At 36.0% G+C, this 17669-nt stretch overlaps 1 protein-coding gene across 1 annotated transcript; it reads right to left on the bottom strand.

The window, feature by feature from the left end:
- Positions 1–1062: 1062 nt before the first annotated feature.
- On the bottom strand, positions 1063–10829 carry LOC124382062 (cell death abnormality protein 8-like). Its single transcript, XM_046844155.1, has 3 exons — positions 10422–10829; positions 1983–2169; positions 1063–1895 (listed from the first exon to the last, which is right to left on the bottom strand). The coding sequence occupies exons 1-3, from the start codon at positions 10818–10820 to the stop codon at positions 1084–1086; spliced, it is 1398 nt and encodes a 465-aa protein (XP_046700111.1). The 5' UTR covers positions 10821–10829; the 3' UTR covers positions 1063–1083.
- Between the last annotated feature and the right edge of the window lie 6840 nt (positions 10830–17669).

Consider the following 17669-nt stretch of genomic DNA (forward strand, 5'->3'; position numbering starts at 1 on the left):
TGAGCTTCAGTTCCTGTAAGGAGTTTTGCATGTTCTTCAAATGTCTATATCATGGGTCTATATCTGGGGGGTCTGCAGCGGTACTGCATGGGGTCCGGTAATCAATGTAGAATCACAAATACATTTTTGTAAAAAAAAATGGGTAAAAACATCAAAGATAAAATATAGAATTTTAAAAATATTATAATTATTACATTCAAATGCAAGTCTCATTAAACTTAAAGATGATGTTCATGTAAATGTATAATTGTTCACCTGACAGTTATAGAAAAATTTATGAAAATGCAAATCTATTAAACAAGACAACTGTGAACAACATAATAACATTTAATTGCAAAATATATGTTTGCTTTGATGCATAAATCGTTTTGAAAAAAAAAAAAATACATGATGATGCATGTACAACAACAACATAATATTTTAGTCTGTTCTTGATATTTGCTTTAATATTTACTATATAAAGGTATGCAGCTCAACACTTAAGACTCTGGGTTACTGATCGGAAGGTCGGGGGTTAAATAAATGTACCTAATATGATTATGGACAAAGAAGAGTTTGGGTCCTGATGTAACAGCAAAATCTTTCAATACCTCAAAGTAAGGATACACACTTCAGTATTTTCTCAGCATCTACCAAATGTAAAAGTTATAAAAAAAAAAACAATTACAGGCCAGAGTTGGTCCATTTTTATTTTTTATTTTTCCCACTCAACACTTAAACCATAGAAGTAGCCATATAAAAAGTAATGGAGATATTACAATGTTTAGCAGCAGAAGCAATGCATTTGTGTATTTTTTTTCAACGGTTTTTTGGCGCTGTTTAAGTGAAACAGCGCCACCAACCGTTGAAAAAGTGCAAAGACTGGATTTAAAAATAATTATTTTGCATAATTATTGTATAACACAATGTTTTGTTGTATTTTGCAATATGCTCTCATTACTGCTGTTAGTTTCTTTGGATTTATTATATACATGATGGCTTGTAAAAATTATATATATATATATATATATATATATATATATATATATATATATATATATATATATATAAATCTAGTTTATGAGTAGTGGATTAAAAAAAGATTCAGAAATAATTTGCCATTATTTTCATTATATTTTGGGTACCAGATTCAGCTTCTGTCCCAACAGCAGAATTGACTGTGGCTGCAGTGTTGGATTCAGGAAAACCACTGGAGTATGGCTTTTCTTCAAATAATTGATCATGTACATGTGTAGACTTTACACTTGTGTTACCAATATACTCTACATTGGACCGTGTGACGGCGACTAATTCTTCTTTCTTTTCGTGCATTAGCAAAACTTTCACTGTCTTATCTGGAAAAAATTTCCAGTAATAAACCATTTTCAGTAGGATTCCTATGATGTAGCTGAATATTAACATAGCAATAAGTATGTAAGGATTAATAGGGAGTGGACTAAGATAAGCTGATTCCACAGATCTTCTCCACCACCATAATCCCAGCAACAGCATTATGTCCATCACCATAACCACATGGTAGATGATTCTTCTGAGTTTGGTGTTTTGATTTGTTACATTAAACCAGCTGAAGTACCAGATGATACCTAAAGTGGCCCGGAGCAGCCATCCTCCATCTTTAGAGTTCTTGTAGTCTGCTTTCTGCAACCAAGCCCAGAGGACGAGCAGTGCCCACAGGCACAGGAAGTGAACGGCAATGTACCAGGGCAGGACGGAGGCAAAGAGAGACACACTCACCAGACGTGGGCCAATCAGGAAGAGGTTGCACATGAAGTAGGTGATAGAATTGCCAGAGAACCAATTTATCTTGTGTTTTTGGTCGATAAACTCAACGATGTTGCGATGAAAGCGCAGTATGGAGAAGGCCATGATAATAATAGAGACAGCAGTTTTAATGACTGAAAAAAACACAAACAATAATTTTTTTCTTTCTTATGTTTAGGACAGTTTTGTGATTATTTATTTATTTATTTATTTATTCTGACCTGTAAAAAGATGCAGCTCTGGCATCCGCATGATGAGAACCATCATCAGGATGAGCTGTGGAGCACTTTCAAGGAATGCATCGAACAGTTGCAGAATGAAGAGGTTGGGATTCGAGTTCACGCTGACCTCGTCATGGGAGTCTTTTGTATAAAACTGCAGGTTGAGATCTTCGCCACTGTTAAAATCCTACAGGGAATGAAATCATGTTAACGACATCGACGTTGTCATCATCAACATCATAACTATTATTAAATCTGCAAGCGGTATTTTCAGGGGTCGACCACCCACATTCGCGAAGCTACACAGTCACGCACATTGTTTGCCTAATCAGTCACAGAAAATTTGAGCCATAAATTTAGGCATAATATTTAGAATAATTCTAATTCTTTTGGTAATAATAATTACAATAATAATAAAAATAATAATAATTATCAGTGGGGATAATAATAAACTAGTAATGCTGTTTCCTTATAGCTTGTTCACACACATACACACACACACACATTTAGAGGCAGTTTAGCATCCAACCACCTACTGTACCTAGAGAAAAACTCACACAAAAACAGGAAGTATTTGTAAATCACTAACAAACAGCCAGTAAACTAAGTTTAGGTGTAAGAGTCAGTTTTATTTCTAACAAACTTTACCTTTAACCTGCTGTATTAACGTCAAAGCACAAACCTGTGGAAGACTCCGAGCTGCAGTATGTGCACCAAAAGGAGTAACTTATTTTCGATGATGAAGCCCCCTTCAGGTGGGCAATCGGTGTTCCAACGCCAGCTGAAGATGTTCAGGAGTATCGAGGAACTGAGTAGTAGAAATATCAACACTCCCATTGCAATATAATTCTGCTCCTTATAGAGGGACACCACGGCCCACAGGTCCAACACCACATCTATGATGTACATGAATACAGACCCCCAAGGAAGAAAGAGCAGATGGATAAAAGAACAGAATCGCCCCATGAGTTCGGCTTAAACGGTCTTCTTAGGTTTACAAAGTGCGAGCAGCCTTTTATATTTGCCTGACCACCACCTCCAAAACATTCTTGAATATCTCATGTCTTTCCAATGAAATGAATTCTGATTCTTAAGAACACTTCAAATACTGAGCTCCAGGTCCAAACTTGCACAAAGGCAAATTACTGGAATGAGTATTTCAGAGAATTTCAGAACACTAGCCTTAGGATTGAGAGAGCGAAAGTAGACAACGTTTGTCTATTATCTAAAGTCTGAACACCAGTGCAGTTTATTAATATTCAGCTTGCATGAAATTTTCCACTTTTGTATCTGTATTTTGTAACTCTTAGACCTGGGCTAAATTGGAATTTTTATATGATATTTTTTTATATTTTTCATGATTCTAGTCAATTATTTACAACCCTGTCTGTTGATCAAAATAAAATGCAGTAGTACTGAAAAACTTTGCTTATTTCCCTTTCTACAGAACAACCCGAAGAGGTTTTATTATTTACTAATGTAGGTGCTGTGAAGGTGCTATGAAGGCTTTCATTAGAAAACGAGCAGATTGGACAAAAATTACCCATTGGCCTTCAAGATCTTTTAAATATTATAGCAAATTACTGATATTAGATCTGATGCTGTTTGTACATTGCTAAAGTTCTCCTTTAGAACATCAGGAGAATTTGTTTATTTCTATCCACAAAGGCCAATCAGGTTCATTTCCTTGTCAGCTCATGATTGGACTTCTGCAACTCACTATTACTTGTTTTCAACTGTCCTGAATAATTACACACCAACCTATTGCTGCACTTCCTCTACTGGCTTTCTGTAGTTGCCCACATCACATTTGAAGCACTGGTGCTTACCTACCAAGCAAATGATGGACCAGTCACCTGCTATTTCACAGCACTTCACCACACTGCTCCCTCGATCCTCTAGCACTACACCTCACTCTCTCCTTCCTCCACCACTGCTCCCTCCATCCTCTACCACTGTACACTGATCTTTCTCATTTTTCATCCTCTACCACTGTACACTGATCTTTCCATCCTAACTTCTTAGGGGTGGAATTAACCTCTACTTGATGTCCAAAAACTGTAAACGAGTCACTGGCATGATGTCTAAGACATTACCACCTTTGAGTGAATCATTAAACAGAAGCATGTCGATCTACAAGCCGATTGCATTATACTTCTTGGCCCGAACTGTTTCCATGTTACTCAATTTTGTAAAAGTGAAAACCCCCACCCTTTTGAAGAATACTGCACATGTGTGTTTGACTTCCAGTAACATCCAACTGGAAACTGGCAGTATTTTAATATAAATAAACATTCCAACACTATAAAAAAAATATGATCATAACCATTTATAAATTGTACATTTTTAATTAATGATGTGAATGCTGGGAAGAAATGGTTAGCCATCTGATAATACCAATTATATTTTTGCATCTCTATCTATCTATCTATCTATCTATCTATCTATCTATCTATCTATCTATCTATCTATCTGTCTGTCTGTCTGTCTGTCTGTCTGTCTGTCTGTCTGTCTGTCTGTCTGTCTGTCTGTCTGTCTGTTTATTTATTTTCAGTAAAGCAATAATGTAATCTATTTCCCCATTTTCGTACCATATATGGTATATAAATATACAGGATCTCACAAAAGTGAGTGAGTACAATAAACATTGTCTCAAAGCAGCTTTACAGAATTTAAGAGTTGAGTTGAACGATGTGTGTTTATCCCTGATGAGCAGCCATGGTGACTGTGGCAAAGAAAAATTCCCTTAAATGTTATGAGGAAGAAACTTTGAGAGGAACCAGACTCAAAAGGGGAACATCCTCATTTGGGTGATAACAAAAGTGTGATTATTTCAAAAACAATACAAAACACCAGAGAATGAGAACTAACTTGAACACTGGCGTGTGAGATTATGAGTAATGTCCTTTCTACAGTCTTCTACAGTCAATTGACTTTGTGGAATTTTTGTATAACTTCTCAAGGGACAATACTTGATCGAAATGAAACTTGATTTACTGTCCTCTGAAAACAACTCAACATACAGCCATTATTGTCAAAATAGCTGTGCTTCTATGAGCCTTGGCTGATCATGATCCTGTCACTGGTTCATCACTGTTCCTTCCCTGGACCAGTTTTAATAGATACTGACCACTGTAGACTGGGAAAATGCCACAAGAGCTGCAGTTTTGGAGATGCTCTGACCCAGTCGTCTAGCCATCACAATTTGGTCCTTGTCAAACTTAATCAAATGCCCATTTTTCCTGCAATAACTACATCAACTTTAAGGACAAAATGTTCACTGTTCATGTTTGCTGCCTTGTAAATCCCACCCACTAACAGGTGCCATAAAGAGATAATCGTTTTTTCACTTCACCACTCATAATGTTATAATAAATTTAATTATTGTCATCATATTATCATCCTCACAATTCATCGACCATCTGTCCATCATCATTATCATCATCATCATTATCATCATCATCATCATCATCATTGGTAACCATCTATTAAATATTTAACTATTATTTATCAACCATCAATCAACCATTCATCATCATTGTCATCATCATCATGCATTAGCAATCATTAATAAACCATTAATAATAATCATCATCACCAATCAACCATTCATCATCATCATCATCATCATCACTATTATCATTATCATCATCATCATCATTATCATCATCCATCAGCAATTAGCAATCAACCATTCATAATCATCATCATCATCATCAATCATCATCATGATCATCCATCAGCAATCAATCATCATCATCATCATTGTAAATCAACCATTCATCATCATCATCATCATCATCATCATCATCATCCTTCAAACATTCATCATCACTATCATCAGCATCATCCTTATCATCAGGGTGAAAGAATGAGCAAAAAGAAGTACAGAATAAAAGACTCACTAAATTAGATGATAGGAGTGTGTGAGAACCTTTACGATTTCCAAGAAACACACACACACTCTCTCTCTCTCTCTCTCTCTCTCTCTCTCTCTCTCCTTATGCACAGGCTGTAAAAAGATTAAATGCTGATGGTGTGATGGGATCCCTTCCTCTCGTTCTGTAGATCTGAAGCTCTGCTAACATTCAGTGTTTCCGGTAAGACTCTAATATGATTTTAAAATTTAATATTTCAATTCTGATTTTATTTATTTTAATCCTGCAGATTAACGATAAAATGTTTAATTTAGCTTCTTTAAATTATAGCAACAGATTTCTCTTTATAATATTTTTTCATTTCTAAAGATGAAATGTATTTCTCTTTATATATTATTATTATAATTAGTAGTAGTAGTTCAGTTGTAATATTTTCAGTATTTTTTGTCTCATATGGTTGTGGTGTAGAAAAGGTTGGATATCTTTGTACTTTATTCGCAACATTGTAGGTTTCTTACATCCTCAGTCAATTAATATAAACTTGAATAATATTTAAAACAATGTCTCTACAGTCATTAGAGTATTTATATGCACAGAGCTTCTCCCAGCCATTATAATGAGAATTATATTTAGTGTTTGCAGTTACTAAACGCCCCTTTCTTTACTTATTTTATTTATATTGTTATTACATTATTTAGTTACAATTCACAAGTTTACATTTCAATCTAGATACCTTACAGTCCAAAAAGTCCACCACGTTTACTTTTACTTTTATTTGGGAAAAACTAATAATAAGAAATGAAGTGTTTTATACATAATGGCATTGTTATAACGTATGTATAAAACAGTGTTTTACCAACATACTGGTCTGGAAGCACTTGATTTTGCTAATAAAGTGAGAGGAGGAAGGAATTGTGATAGAGCCCAGTTTGTTTCAGGCGACTCCTAAGCAATGAAGGAATAGAATGAAAATGATGTGGTTCTGGATAATGGGTTAACAAAGCAAAGTAATGAAACATTGTGAACACCAGGGGGAGCTGTAAGATCATAGACTGGGTTTAGAGACAAACTGGACTAGATGCACATACAAAGAATAAAACTGGATTAGGACCTGAGACAGGAAACGGAATGAGAAATCAATCAGAATTGTATCAGGGTGCAGGTCTGATGCCAAGACAGAGACTTGAACTGGACAAGGCACCTGAGGTAGGTACAGGATTATTGGAATGTGGTGTCAGTAGGATAGAAATGCGTATACAGAGTGTGTGCTTAATTCCGAGTGAATCATCTGAATCCTTATGGGGCAGTAGGCTAGCAATTAATCAGGTTGGAATGGGACTGGAGCTGCATCGGAATGGACTAAAACTGGAACAGGGGATGCAACGGGTACAGGACCAAGAAAGAGCCAGTTGAGAAAGCGACTAAAACTGTATTTCAGCAAATATGGTTCTACAGGAAAAACAAGGATTGAAAGTAGATCAGGAGATGAGCTCTACATGAAGCTGAAAAGGGCCAAGAAAGAGATTGAACTTGTGAAATTGATGCTGCGAAGTGGAAAAACAACGAATTGAAGTGGAGTAGGGGTCTGTGGACATGGTGAATCAGGGGACAAACTAATCTAAACATCAGAAAATTACTACAGTTTAAAGTGAGACAAGTATGAGACTACTTCTAGTTCAGAAGCTTGGGCATGTTTAGTTTGTTATATTTCTAAGTTTATGTCCTTTTTCCTTCAATTAACAGTTCTCTGGCCATGCCGTCATCATCATCGTCGTCTCCTCTGGAGCTCATCGCTCTGGCTGAACACTCCCTCTCTATCGCTCGTTCTCTCTCGTTCTCTCTCACTCCTGAGCCGCTCAGTCCATACACTGATGGAACAGTGTTCAGCCTTTCGTGGCATGCTGGGACGACACGTAGTACCTGCAAGCTCTACCGCAATGCCATTCTGCTGATCTGCACTGGGGGCAGTGTTCTGGCCGGTGGCTTGGTCATCACCGGCCTCTACTTCTCTGGAATATCCAAGTCATACGCCAATATCCTGGGCCCTGTCATGCTGTCATTTGGACTCATGGTGCTTGTTATGGGCATTGTTTTGGTGCCCATTACTCAGGAAATGCGGCAAAACGCATTTAAGAGAATGTGCAGCTGGTATGGAAGTCAACTTACTGTGTAGTACAAAAAGATACTGTTTATTTCATTCATTTCAATTCACAAAGCAGCTTGGACTCCTAATGATTCCTAATGAACAAATCAGAGGCGACAGATGCAAGAAAAACCCTATTGAAACGCTTTTGAGATGGAATGAGGAAGAAACCTTGAGAGACCACCAACCACACCACTTTTTTGTTTCAAATGGTGTGGGTTGGGGGGACACTAGGCAATTGGGTTATAAATCATGACCTTCCACAGGTATAGGGGAATATTGTAGGAGTATGTATTGGTGAAAATATATTGTAATACAACACTTGGAATGTTTGTTTGCTTTATTTAGTGTTATGATAAAATATCAGGGATAGATGTTGCATGAACAAGAAAACTAAACAAGGAAAGGTATTTTTCCCCTTTGATATCAAATGCAAATATTCAGTGTAAAACCACAATCGCACATTTATCTGAATATGAGATACGACCCATTGAAAGTAAAGGCTCAAGCATAAGCAAAAGACAGAAGTTATTATTATTACAGTATGTAAATAGATACAAAAAGCACAATACCACTGTAAATAATCACAGTAACGTATTTCTGTATATGGGAAGACTACATTTTCATTTCTGAACCATAGAGTGCTGAAAGTGCTGCTCTAATGGCTACTAAGTCAAAAGAAAAGAGATATTTAAGCACAATCAAATCAATGATCAGTGCTCTGTTCGCTCAAGAAATTGATTTTGATGTGAGTGCTTCACTCAGAGCTCACACCAACCAGGAATTGTCTTTGAGACTACATCATGCTCTATATATGTAATTATATCACATATTCTAAAAGGTTTAACATGGAGTAAAATAGCTCTCCTGTTTTTTTTTTTTTTTTGAGTCAACAGAATTAGACACTTTAAGCGAATGCGATTGGTGTTGGATTCGAGCAAAGTGACCGTATAACGTTATCATACTGTGTTATGTGTGTACATATTGATTTTCTGATGATAAATTCTTTATAGAAAACATTAAACTTCTTATTGTCATGATTTAGTTTTTAGCATTATTAATACTTTAACAACATGGTACTGTTGTGGTAAAACCAAACAACAAAAAGATTTGAATAACAAATTGCATTGTGTATTTACTTTAGACACACAATTACACTTCACCACTCTTGATTGTGAGTCCCAAAAATGACAGCAAATACTTATATATATGAATAAATATTATATAAATGTGGACAGCAGTAATTACTATTAATCTCTTTTAATTGTGAGTGCTATAAACAACAGTAATTACTTTTAATTATTCTTAATTACTCTTAATTGTCAGTATCATAATTAGCAATAATCACTTTTAATTGTAAGTATGGCAAATTTTTTATATTTAATAATTTCTCTTCATTTTGAGTACCACAAATAAACAGTAATTAATTTAATTGTGAGTATCAAAAATAGCAATAATTAATCTTAAATGGAAAAACAGCAGTTCTGATTATTGATTTGAAGTACCATCTTATCGATTCCTGAATACTATAAACAGTAATTACTCTTTATTTATAGCACCATAAACACCAGTAATTACTCTTGATTTTAAGTTTATTGACTGAATTCACCTGCAGTGTTGATGAATAGCTTAAACCGGTCCAACACATTTCTAAGCTTATTTCAGTTTCTCAGGTTCCTAAACTGTGACTTTTTGCTTGTATTTATCCTAAACACATGAAGAAGTTGCATTTCATGAAACCGTGTGTCCTGAATGTATCTGAGGACAAACTAAAGCCCAGAGGAACTACTCACAGCTAAAAGAAACAGCTTACACATGGACGTAGACGTGACCTTCTGGCACATTTGCTTAGCGCAATCTTTTTGCATGCAGGTCTCATTTGCATTCCAAATGTCCATGTGTGTTGAAAGAGGAAAGGCAATGTGTGAGAGAATCAGGGTCAGGTAGTGCAGAAAACCCCCCCAAAAAACATGAGTTTTAAAGCACATGCACCGAATTCTGCTTTTATACAACTTTGTATTGATTTTGTATTGGAAATTATGACTTGAGAATATGTATATAAAACAGATGATCGATGATAACACCATTTGTTATTGCATCAATTTTTGCAATGAATCAAATACTTTATTAATTGATTAATTAGTTAAGAAATTGATTGAATAAGTCATTAATGTACTAGAAGTGATAAATAAGGTGATATAAGTGGGAACAGGATGCAAATCTTCCATGCAGATGTTGGGATTAAATCTAATTATATGGCATAAAAAGTATAATGTATAATTATTGTAATATTTGGCGGATTGCTGCGGTATAATAAAAATAAAACACTGTTAGAAGTCTGTTATAGTTGTGTTTGTATAATATGTGTGTTTGGGTTAAGGTGTTGGTGTTTGTGTTTGTGTTGCTCTGATGCTGCACCTGGCGCACGTTGTTAAGAAGCGGCGATGACGTCACGCGGAGGCGGTCACCTGCTTCACAAGGTGCTTCAGGGTGCAGGTGCGCGTTCTCGTGCTCCTCAGCATCCTGAATGATGGCGGTGAAGAGGCTTACAGGCGAGTGCGCGCCGTTCTTCTTCATGGCGGCTACATTTGACTTTGTGGGCTTCCTCTTGCTGCTGGTGGGCATGACCCAAGCCCCGCAGATCGATGGGCGGTGGTACGGGGACTTCCTGGAGCTCACCGGCGCCGTCCTGATGTTCCTCGGTTTGGGGTTCTGGGTGATGTGGTACGCGGGGAACATCGGCGCCGATGGGAAGCGGATCAGCAGGAAGAGCTTCGCGCGCATCAGCAGGAAACTGACGGAGCGCCTGAGCTCCATGCGCTGGAGAGGAGACAGCTGGAAAGCACGTAAACCGGAGGAACAGGAGGAGGAAGAGGAGAAGGAAGAGGAGAAAGAGAAGGAAGAGGAGAAGGAGAAGGAAGTAGACAATGGAGAAAAAAGTGAGAAAAATGGTGCTTACATCAACGAAGCTTACGAACCGACGGACAACGAGATAGTCTGAGTGTAGGTGAGTTCATTAGCTTATGATAATCTTCATCATCCATCATCATTAAGTAAGAAGTTCCCCAAGGTTTCTTCCAAATGTGGGTTTTTCATTTTCAAATAGGAAACTCTATGTTTTGGGGTAAATCCTAGAAACTTTTAAGGTAAGAGATGCCCAAACCGAGAACAACCATTCTACATTATAATCAAATGAAAGATAGCATTGTTTACTTCTTTAGTGATTTCATTAGATAGATAGATAGATAGATAGATAGATAGATAGATAGATAGATAGATAGATAGATAGATAGATAGATAGAAAGCATAACTCTGTAATTTGCTTAATTACGAATGAAGTTTTCGAATTCAGTGAAAATTACAAAGGAATAATATAGTCATAGAAACAATTTCATGTGTACAATTGCGTTTTATATATATATGAAATAATCTAAAAGATAATCAAAAAGATAAAAAAATCTATTGCATTGGTTATAAATTTGCCATTTTCCAAGAATGTGCAGTATACAATAATAAAAAAAGTGTACACATAAATTATAGTTTGTATAATGTGATGGTGTGTTGAATGCAAATGTAAATGTGAGATGTCATTCATTTTGTTTTTAGAGGAACTCCGACTTTGTGTAAGTTGTGTAGGAAAATGATACATGTTTGTATAAAAACATGTATAAAGACAATTTTTGTTGTACATACCATTACACTAACATCCGATATTTCACATATAATATTACTAGACTACTATTATGCTTGTGGACACTTCATCAGAAGATTCTTTTAGTTTTAGAACATCTAAATCCACATGTAGTCCTCATTTGCTGTTATAATAACCTCCATTCTTCTGGGAAGATGTTCCACTAGATTTTGGAGATTTGTGCTCATTCAAGAGTGTTAGTAAATAGGGTCCTGGTGTAGGTAAGGTGAGGAGGCCTGGGGTGCGGTCAGCGGTTTTCAGTAGGATTGAGGTCAGTGCTCTATAACAAGGACACTGAAGATCCTCCAGTCGAAAAGATGTAAAGTATATCTTCATGGAGCTGGATTTGTGCACAGGGGCATTGTCATGCTGGAGCATCTTTTGTTTTCTTCTAGTTCAGGTGAAGTAAGAAATGTGCAAAAACGTGCGAAGTGAAATGTAAAGAAAGTAAGGATGCAAACTAAAGACGTGACAGAAAGCCTCTGTTTGTTTAACACGTGGTGGGGTCAGGAGTGTGACGCCAGATTGTTGTAGCGTGTCTCAATGTAGAAACACAGACAACTCATGCATGCGAAAGAAAAATTCAACTGCAGAGGGAAAAAAGCAGAAAAACTCCTTAGTAAATGTTTATAATAACTGACTGTAAGATGAGGCAGAGCGCAGTGAAAACCTTCATCATGCACAGCATCACATTCTGAAAAGATAAGAACAGGCGTTTCCATGGTGATAATGTTAGATGTTGGATTGCTGACATAAGCAACTATATTGTTATGTGTCGTCATAGTTACATGGTTGCGGATTTTAATAACTAGAAGAACGAAGGGGGCATGTTGCCATGGTAATTGCATCGCTTGTTAAATCTGGAGCACATATAGAACACAATAGTGTTGACCGAGTGACAGAATCACATGGTGCACAGCTCATGATAGATACTATGTTTGCATGTGTGATGCTTTCACCATGGTGTCGAAGCTACAGCACGCAGCTGAGTTTCAAAAGCATGAGAACTTAAATAGTGTGTCGCTATGGTAATCGCATCACGGTGCACAGGTGATGTTAATAGACACAACATTCATATCTGAGGCGGTAACCATGGCAAAGGCAAAAATTATGAGGACAGGTCTGATCCTGTCTATGGATAATAAACACTGTTACTGTCGAATTGTACACGGTTACAGTGAAAAGCAATAGTGTCCAGACACTTTTGTTTTTAATATTAAGTATTTATTTATTTAATCATATATTGATTTTTTTAATTCATTCATTTATTTCATTTATTATTTACACTGCAATTTCTTTCTTTCTTTCTTTCTTTCTTTCTTTCTTTCTTTCTTTCTTTCTTTCTTTCTTTCTTTCTTTCTTTCTTTATTTCCAGAGTTACACTACAATTTATTTATCAATTTATTTGCCTATTTATTTTTGTTTATATATTTAAGATTTACACTCAATTTTTATTTATTTTTCCCCACTACCCCTAGGTTTTATATCCAATTACAATAAGCACACACATTTCTACATTCTTCTCATTCTACGGGATTTTTTTGAACATAAACTTGAGTGTTATACTAAAAAATACAGAAAAGTGTGAGTCTGTGTTTAGAACGCATGTTAAACATTCCTCATTGTGTTTTTTTTAGGTTAATGTTACATGAAGGCTCTTGTGGAGGATTCGATCACACCTGGAAGATAAAACTTGTATTTATTTTATCATCACTTTATTTCCCTCTGTATATGGCAAAAAAATGAACACATATACATATAGTGTATAAGGTACACTTCCTGTCCCATGGGAAGCTTTGGGTCATCTACAGTATCTGGTTTACACGTCTCTAGATGGTTCAGGATGTTTGTGAGTTCGGCATCTACTTCTTTAAAGGTCCGTAATCATCACGAGGTGGGAGGTGACTGGAGCTGGAGCAACCTCAGGATGCCTCGGGATGGGGAGAGAAAGAGAAGCAGTGGAGAGGAATTAGCGTAGCTGCTGTTCATGATATTAACAGCACAAGTTGATAATGTGCATGTGATCAGATGTTCTGGAGCACAAGGTTATGATGTGATGTGTGTTATGTGTAGGCTTTGCTAAAAGATACGTTTTAATCTACACTTAAATTGGGTGAGTGTGTCTGAGCCCCGAACACCGTCAGGAAGACTATTCCAGAGTTTAGGAGCTAAATGTGAAAATGCTCTACCACCTTTAGTGGACTTTGCTATTCTAGGAACTACTAGAAGCCCAGAGTTTTGAGATCTCAGGGGCGTGGCGGATTGTAGCGTGTTAAAAGACTGGATAGATACACGGAGCCAAACCATTTAGTGCTTTATAAGTGAGAAGTAATAGTTTGTAGTCTATTCGAAACTTAACAGGAAGCCAATGTAGGGACGATAAGATCGGGGTTATGTGATCATATTTTTTTGACCTTGTAAGAACTCTGGCTGCTGCATTCTGGACTAACTGAAGCTTGTTTATTAATGAAGCAGGACATCCACCTAGTAACGCATTACAGTAGTCTATTCTGGAGGTCATAAGCATGGACGAGCTTCTCTGCATCGGATATAGACAACATATTTCTTAGCTTAGAAATATTTCTAAGGTGAAAGAAGGCTGTTTTGTAACCTGATTGATGTGATTTTTGAAAGACAAGTCGCTGTCTAAAATAACACCCAGGTCTTTTACCGTTGAACTAGTGGTTACAGAACATCCGTCTAAATGCAGGTTGAGATGCTGGAGCGTCTGTATACCAGTTTTGGGCGATGAGCAAAATCTCAGTCTTATCAGAATTTAAAAGTAGAAAGTTATGGGTCATCCAATCTCTTAGTTCCTTAACACACTCAGTCATCCGGGTTAATTGAGCTGTATCGCCTGGTTTAGATGAAATATATAGCTGAGTATCATCAGCATAACAATGGAAGCTAATTCCATGCCTTCTAATAATATTTCCTAACGGAAGCATGTATATTGTGAAGAGCAGGGGTCCTAGAACTGAACCTTGCACGCCATAATTTACTTGCATTAGCCTGGATAGCTCTCCATTCAAATCTACGAAATGGTAACGATCGGACAGGTAGGATTTAAACCAGCTTAATGCCTGTCCCTGAATGCCGATGTAATTTTGTAAGCGATCTAGGAGGAGATCATGGTCTATAGTGTCGAATGCAGCACTAAGATCTAGTAAAACCAACAGCGAGATGAAGCCTTGGTCTGAAGCTAAAAACAGGTCATTAGTTATTTTAACTAGAGCAGTTTCTGTGCTATGATGGGGCCTAAAACCTGACTGAAATTCTTCAAAGATATTGTTCTCTTGCAGGTAGGAACATAACTGTGCAGCGACAATCTTTTCTAAAATCTTAGACATAAATGGGAGATTTGAAATTGGTCTGTAATTTGATAACGTGTTTGGATCCAGATTAGGTTTTTTAATGAGGGGCTTAATAACTGCTAACTTGAGGGATTTAGGGACGTGACCTAAAGATAGTGAGGAGTTAATAATATTTAGAAGAGGCTCACCAGTTGTATATAACACTTCCTTCAGTAATTTAGTAGGAAACACAGACAACTCATGCATGCGAAAGAAAAATTCAACTGCAGAGGGAAAAAAGCAGAAAAACTCCTTAGTAAATGTTTATAATAACTGACTGTAAGATGAGGCAGAGCGCAGTGAAAACCTTCATCATGCACAGCATCACATTCTGAAAAGATAAGAACAGACACAGTGCTATGGAGATATGGAGCATCATGTGTATCTGATGGTAAAGGATAAACTGGCGTTTCCATGGTGATAATGTTAGATGTTGCATTGCTGACATAAGCAACTATATTGTTATGTGTCGTCATAGTTACATGGTTGCGGATTTTAATAACTAGAAGAACGAAGGGGGCATGTTGCCATGGTAATTGCATCGCTTGTTAAATCTGGAGCACATATAGAACACAATAGTGTTGACCGGTGACAGAATCACATGGTGCACAGCTCATGATAGATACTATGTTTGCATGTGTGATGCTTTCACCATGGTGTCGAAGCTACAGCACGCAGCTGAGTTTCAAAAGCATGAGAACTTAAATAGTGTGTCGCCATGGTAATCGCATCACGGTGCACAGGTGATGTTAATAGACACAACATTCATATCTGAGGCGGTAACCATGGCAAAGGCAAAAATTATGAGGACAGGTCTGATCCTGTCTATGGATAATAAACACTGTTACTGTCGAATTGTACACGGTTACAGTGAAAAGCAATAGTGTCCAGACACTTTTGTTTTAATATTAAGTATTTATTTATTTAATCATATATTGATTTTTTAATTCATTCATTTATTTCATTTATTATTTACACTGCAATTTCTTTCTTTCTTTCTTTCTTTCTTTCTTTCTTTCTTTCTTTCTTTCTTTCTTTCTTTCTTTCTTTCTTTATTTCCAGAGTTACACTACAATTTATTTATCAATTTATTTGCCTATTTATTTTTGTTTATATATTTAAGATTTACACTCAATTTTTATTTATTTTTCCCCACTACCCCTAGGTTTTATATCCAATTACAATAAGCACACACATTTCTACATTCTTCTCATTCTACGGGATTTTTTGAACATAAACTTGAGTGTTATACTAAAAAATACAGAAAAGTGTGAGTCTGTGTTTAGAACGCATGTTAAACATTCCTCATTGTGTTTTTTTTTAGGTTAATGTTACATGAAGGCTCTTGTGGAGGATTCGATCACACCTGGAAGATAGAACTTGTATTTATTTTATCATCACTTTATTTCCCTCTGTATATGGCAAAAAAATGAACACATATACATATAGTGTATAAGGTACACTTCCTGTCCCATGGGAAGCTTTGGGTCATCTACAGTATCTGGTTTACACGTTTTTATTCTTTAGCGATTTATCCCATGTTTGTGTTTCGGAGAGTTTTGCTCCAGCGAAAGGATTTCACTGTCAAACCGGACGAGTCTGGATGCAAACGTGTGTTTGCACAAGCTTAACTTACACTCCAACATGTGGAGCATTTACAATAATAAAAGGCCTTTGGCTGAGAGAGAAAGAGAGAGGGGGGGAATAGTAATGGACAAGAAGTGAGAGCGGTCAGACAAGTTTGGGGAAAAAAAACCTGTCCCTGGTTTCACTGCTAGCCTGAAAATCACCCACGTCCCTGAAAGTCTCACCTTCATCACTTTTACTTTACATATCTTTACTGCATTTAATGACTTATTTATTCATTTATTTATTTGTTTAATCTCAGTTCTGAGTCACTTTATCTCATCATCGTTACACACACACACACACACACACACACACATGCACCTTGAGCATAATAAAATGTGCAATGATTTGTATAATAGACAGATAATTTATGTAAATAAATATTTTATTGTTTCATCAAAAACACTAATAAATATATATATTCAAATAATATTGTGATTTTGTGATTTTTTGCATATTGAATGAATCTCGGATTCAATATTAAAGCAATTCTGTTTTTATCTAATGACTAAAACATTTACTTTTTATTTAATAGACATTCCTAATTTTTTTTAGATGTTTCTAGAATTCTTTTTGGAGACTACAACTGTCATTCATTCACGTAATTTTTTACAACTAATATTGCTTTGCCTTGCTTCGATTTTTTCCTTGATTATATTTCTTTTTTAATTTAATTTTATCATTTTTGATGCCATCATTTTGAAAATGTACCTTTTAATAATTTTTAACTTTATAAAATATATATTTTTTTACTTTCTTCAATTCAAGATTTTCCTCTTTTAATTTGTTATATTTAGTTTGTGTTTTGAATGTTTTTTTTTCTATCCCATCAGTAGGGCAGAATTAGTATAATTTATTATATCACTTTACATGTTAAATGTAGATAATATCAAGAGTATAAAGAATACATACCAACAGCTTATCCATATATAATAATTCAAATAATAACATTGTATTGTACAAAATTTTACACACACACACACACACACACAC

The sequence above is a fragment of the Silurus meridionalis genome, chromosome 29 (assembly GCF_014805685.1).
Source record: "Silurus meridionalis isolate SWU-2019-XX chromosome 29, ASM1480568v1, whole genome shotgun sequence".
Lineage (NCBI taxonomy): Eukaryota > Metazoa > Chordata > Actinopteri > Siluriformes > Siluridae > Silurus > Silurus meridionalis.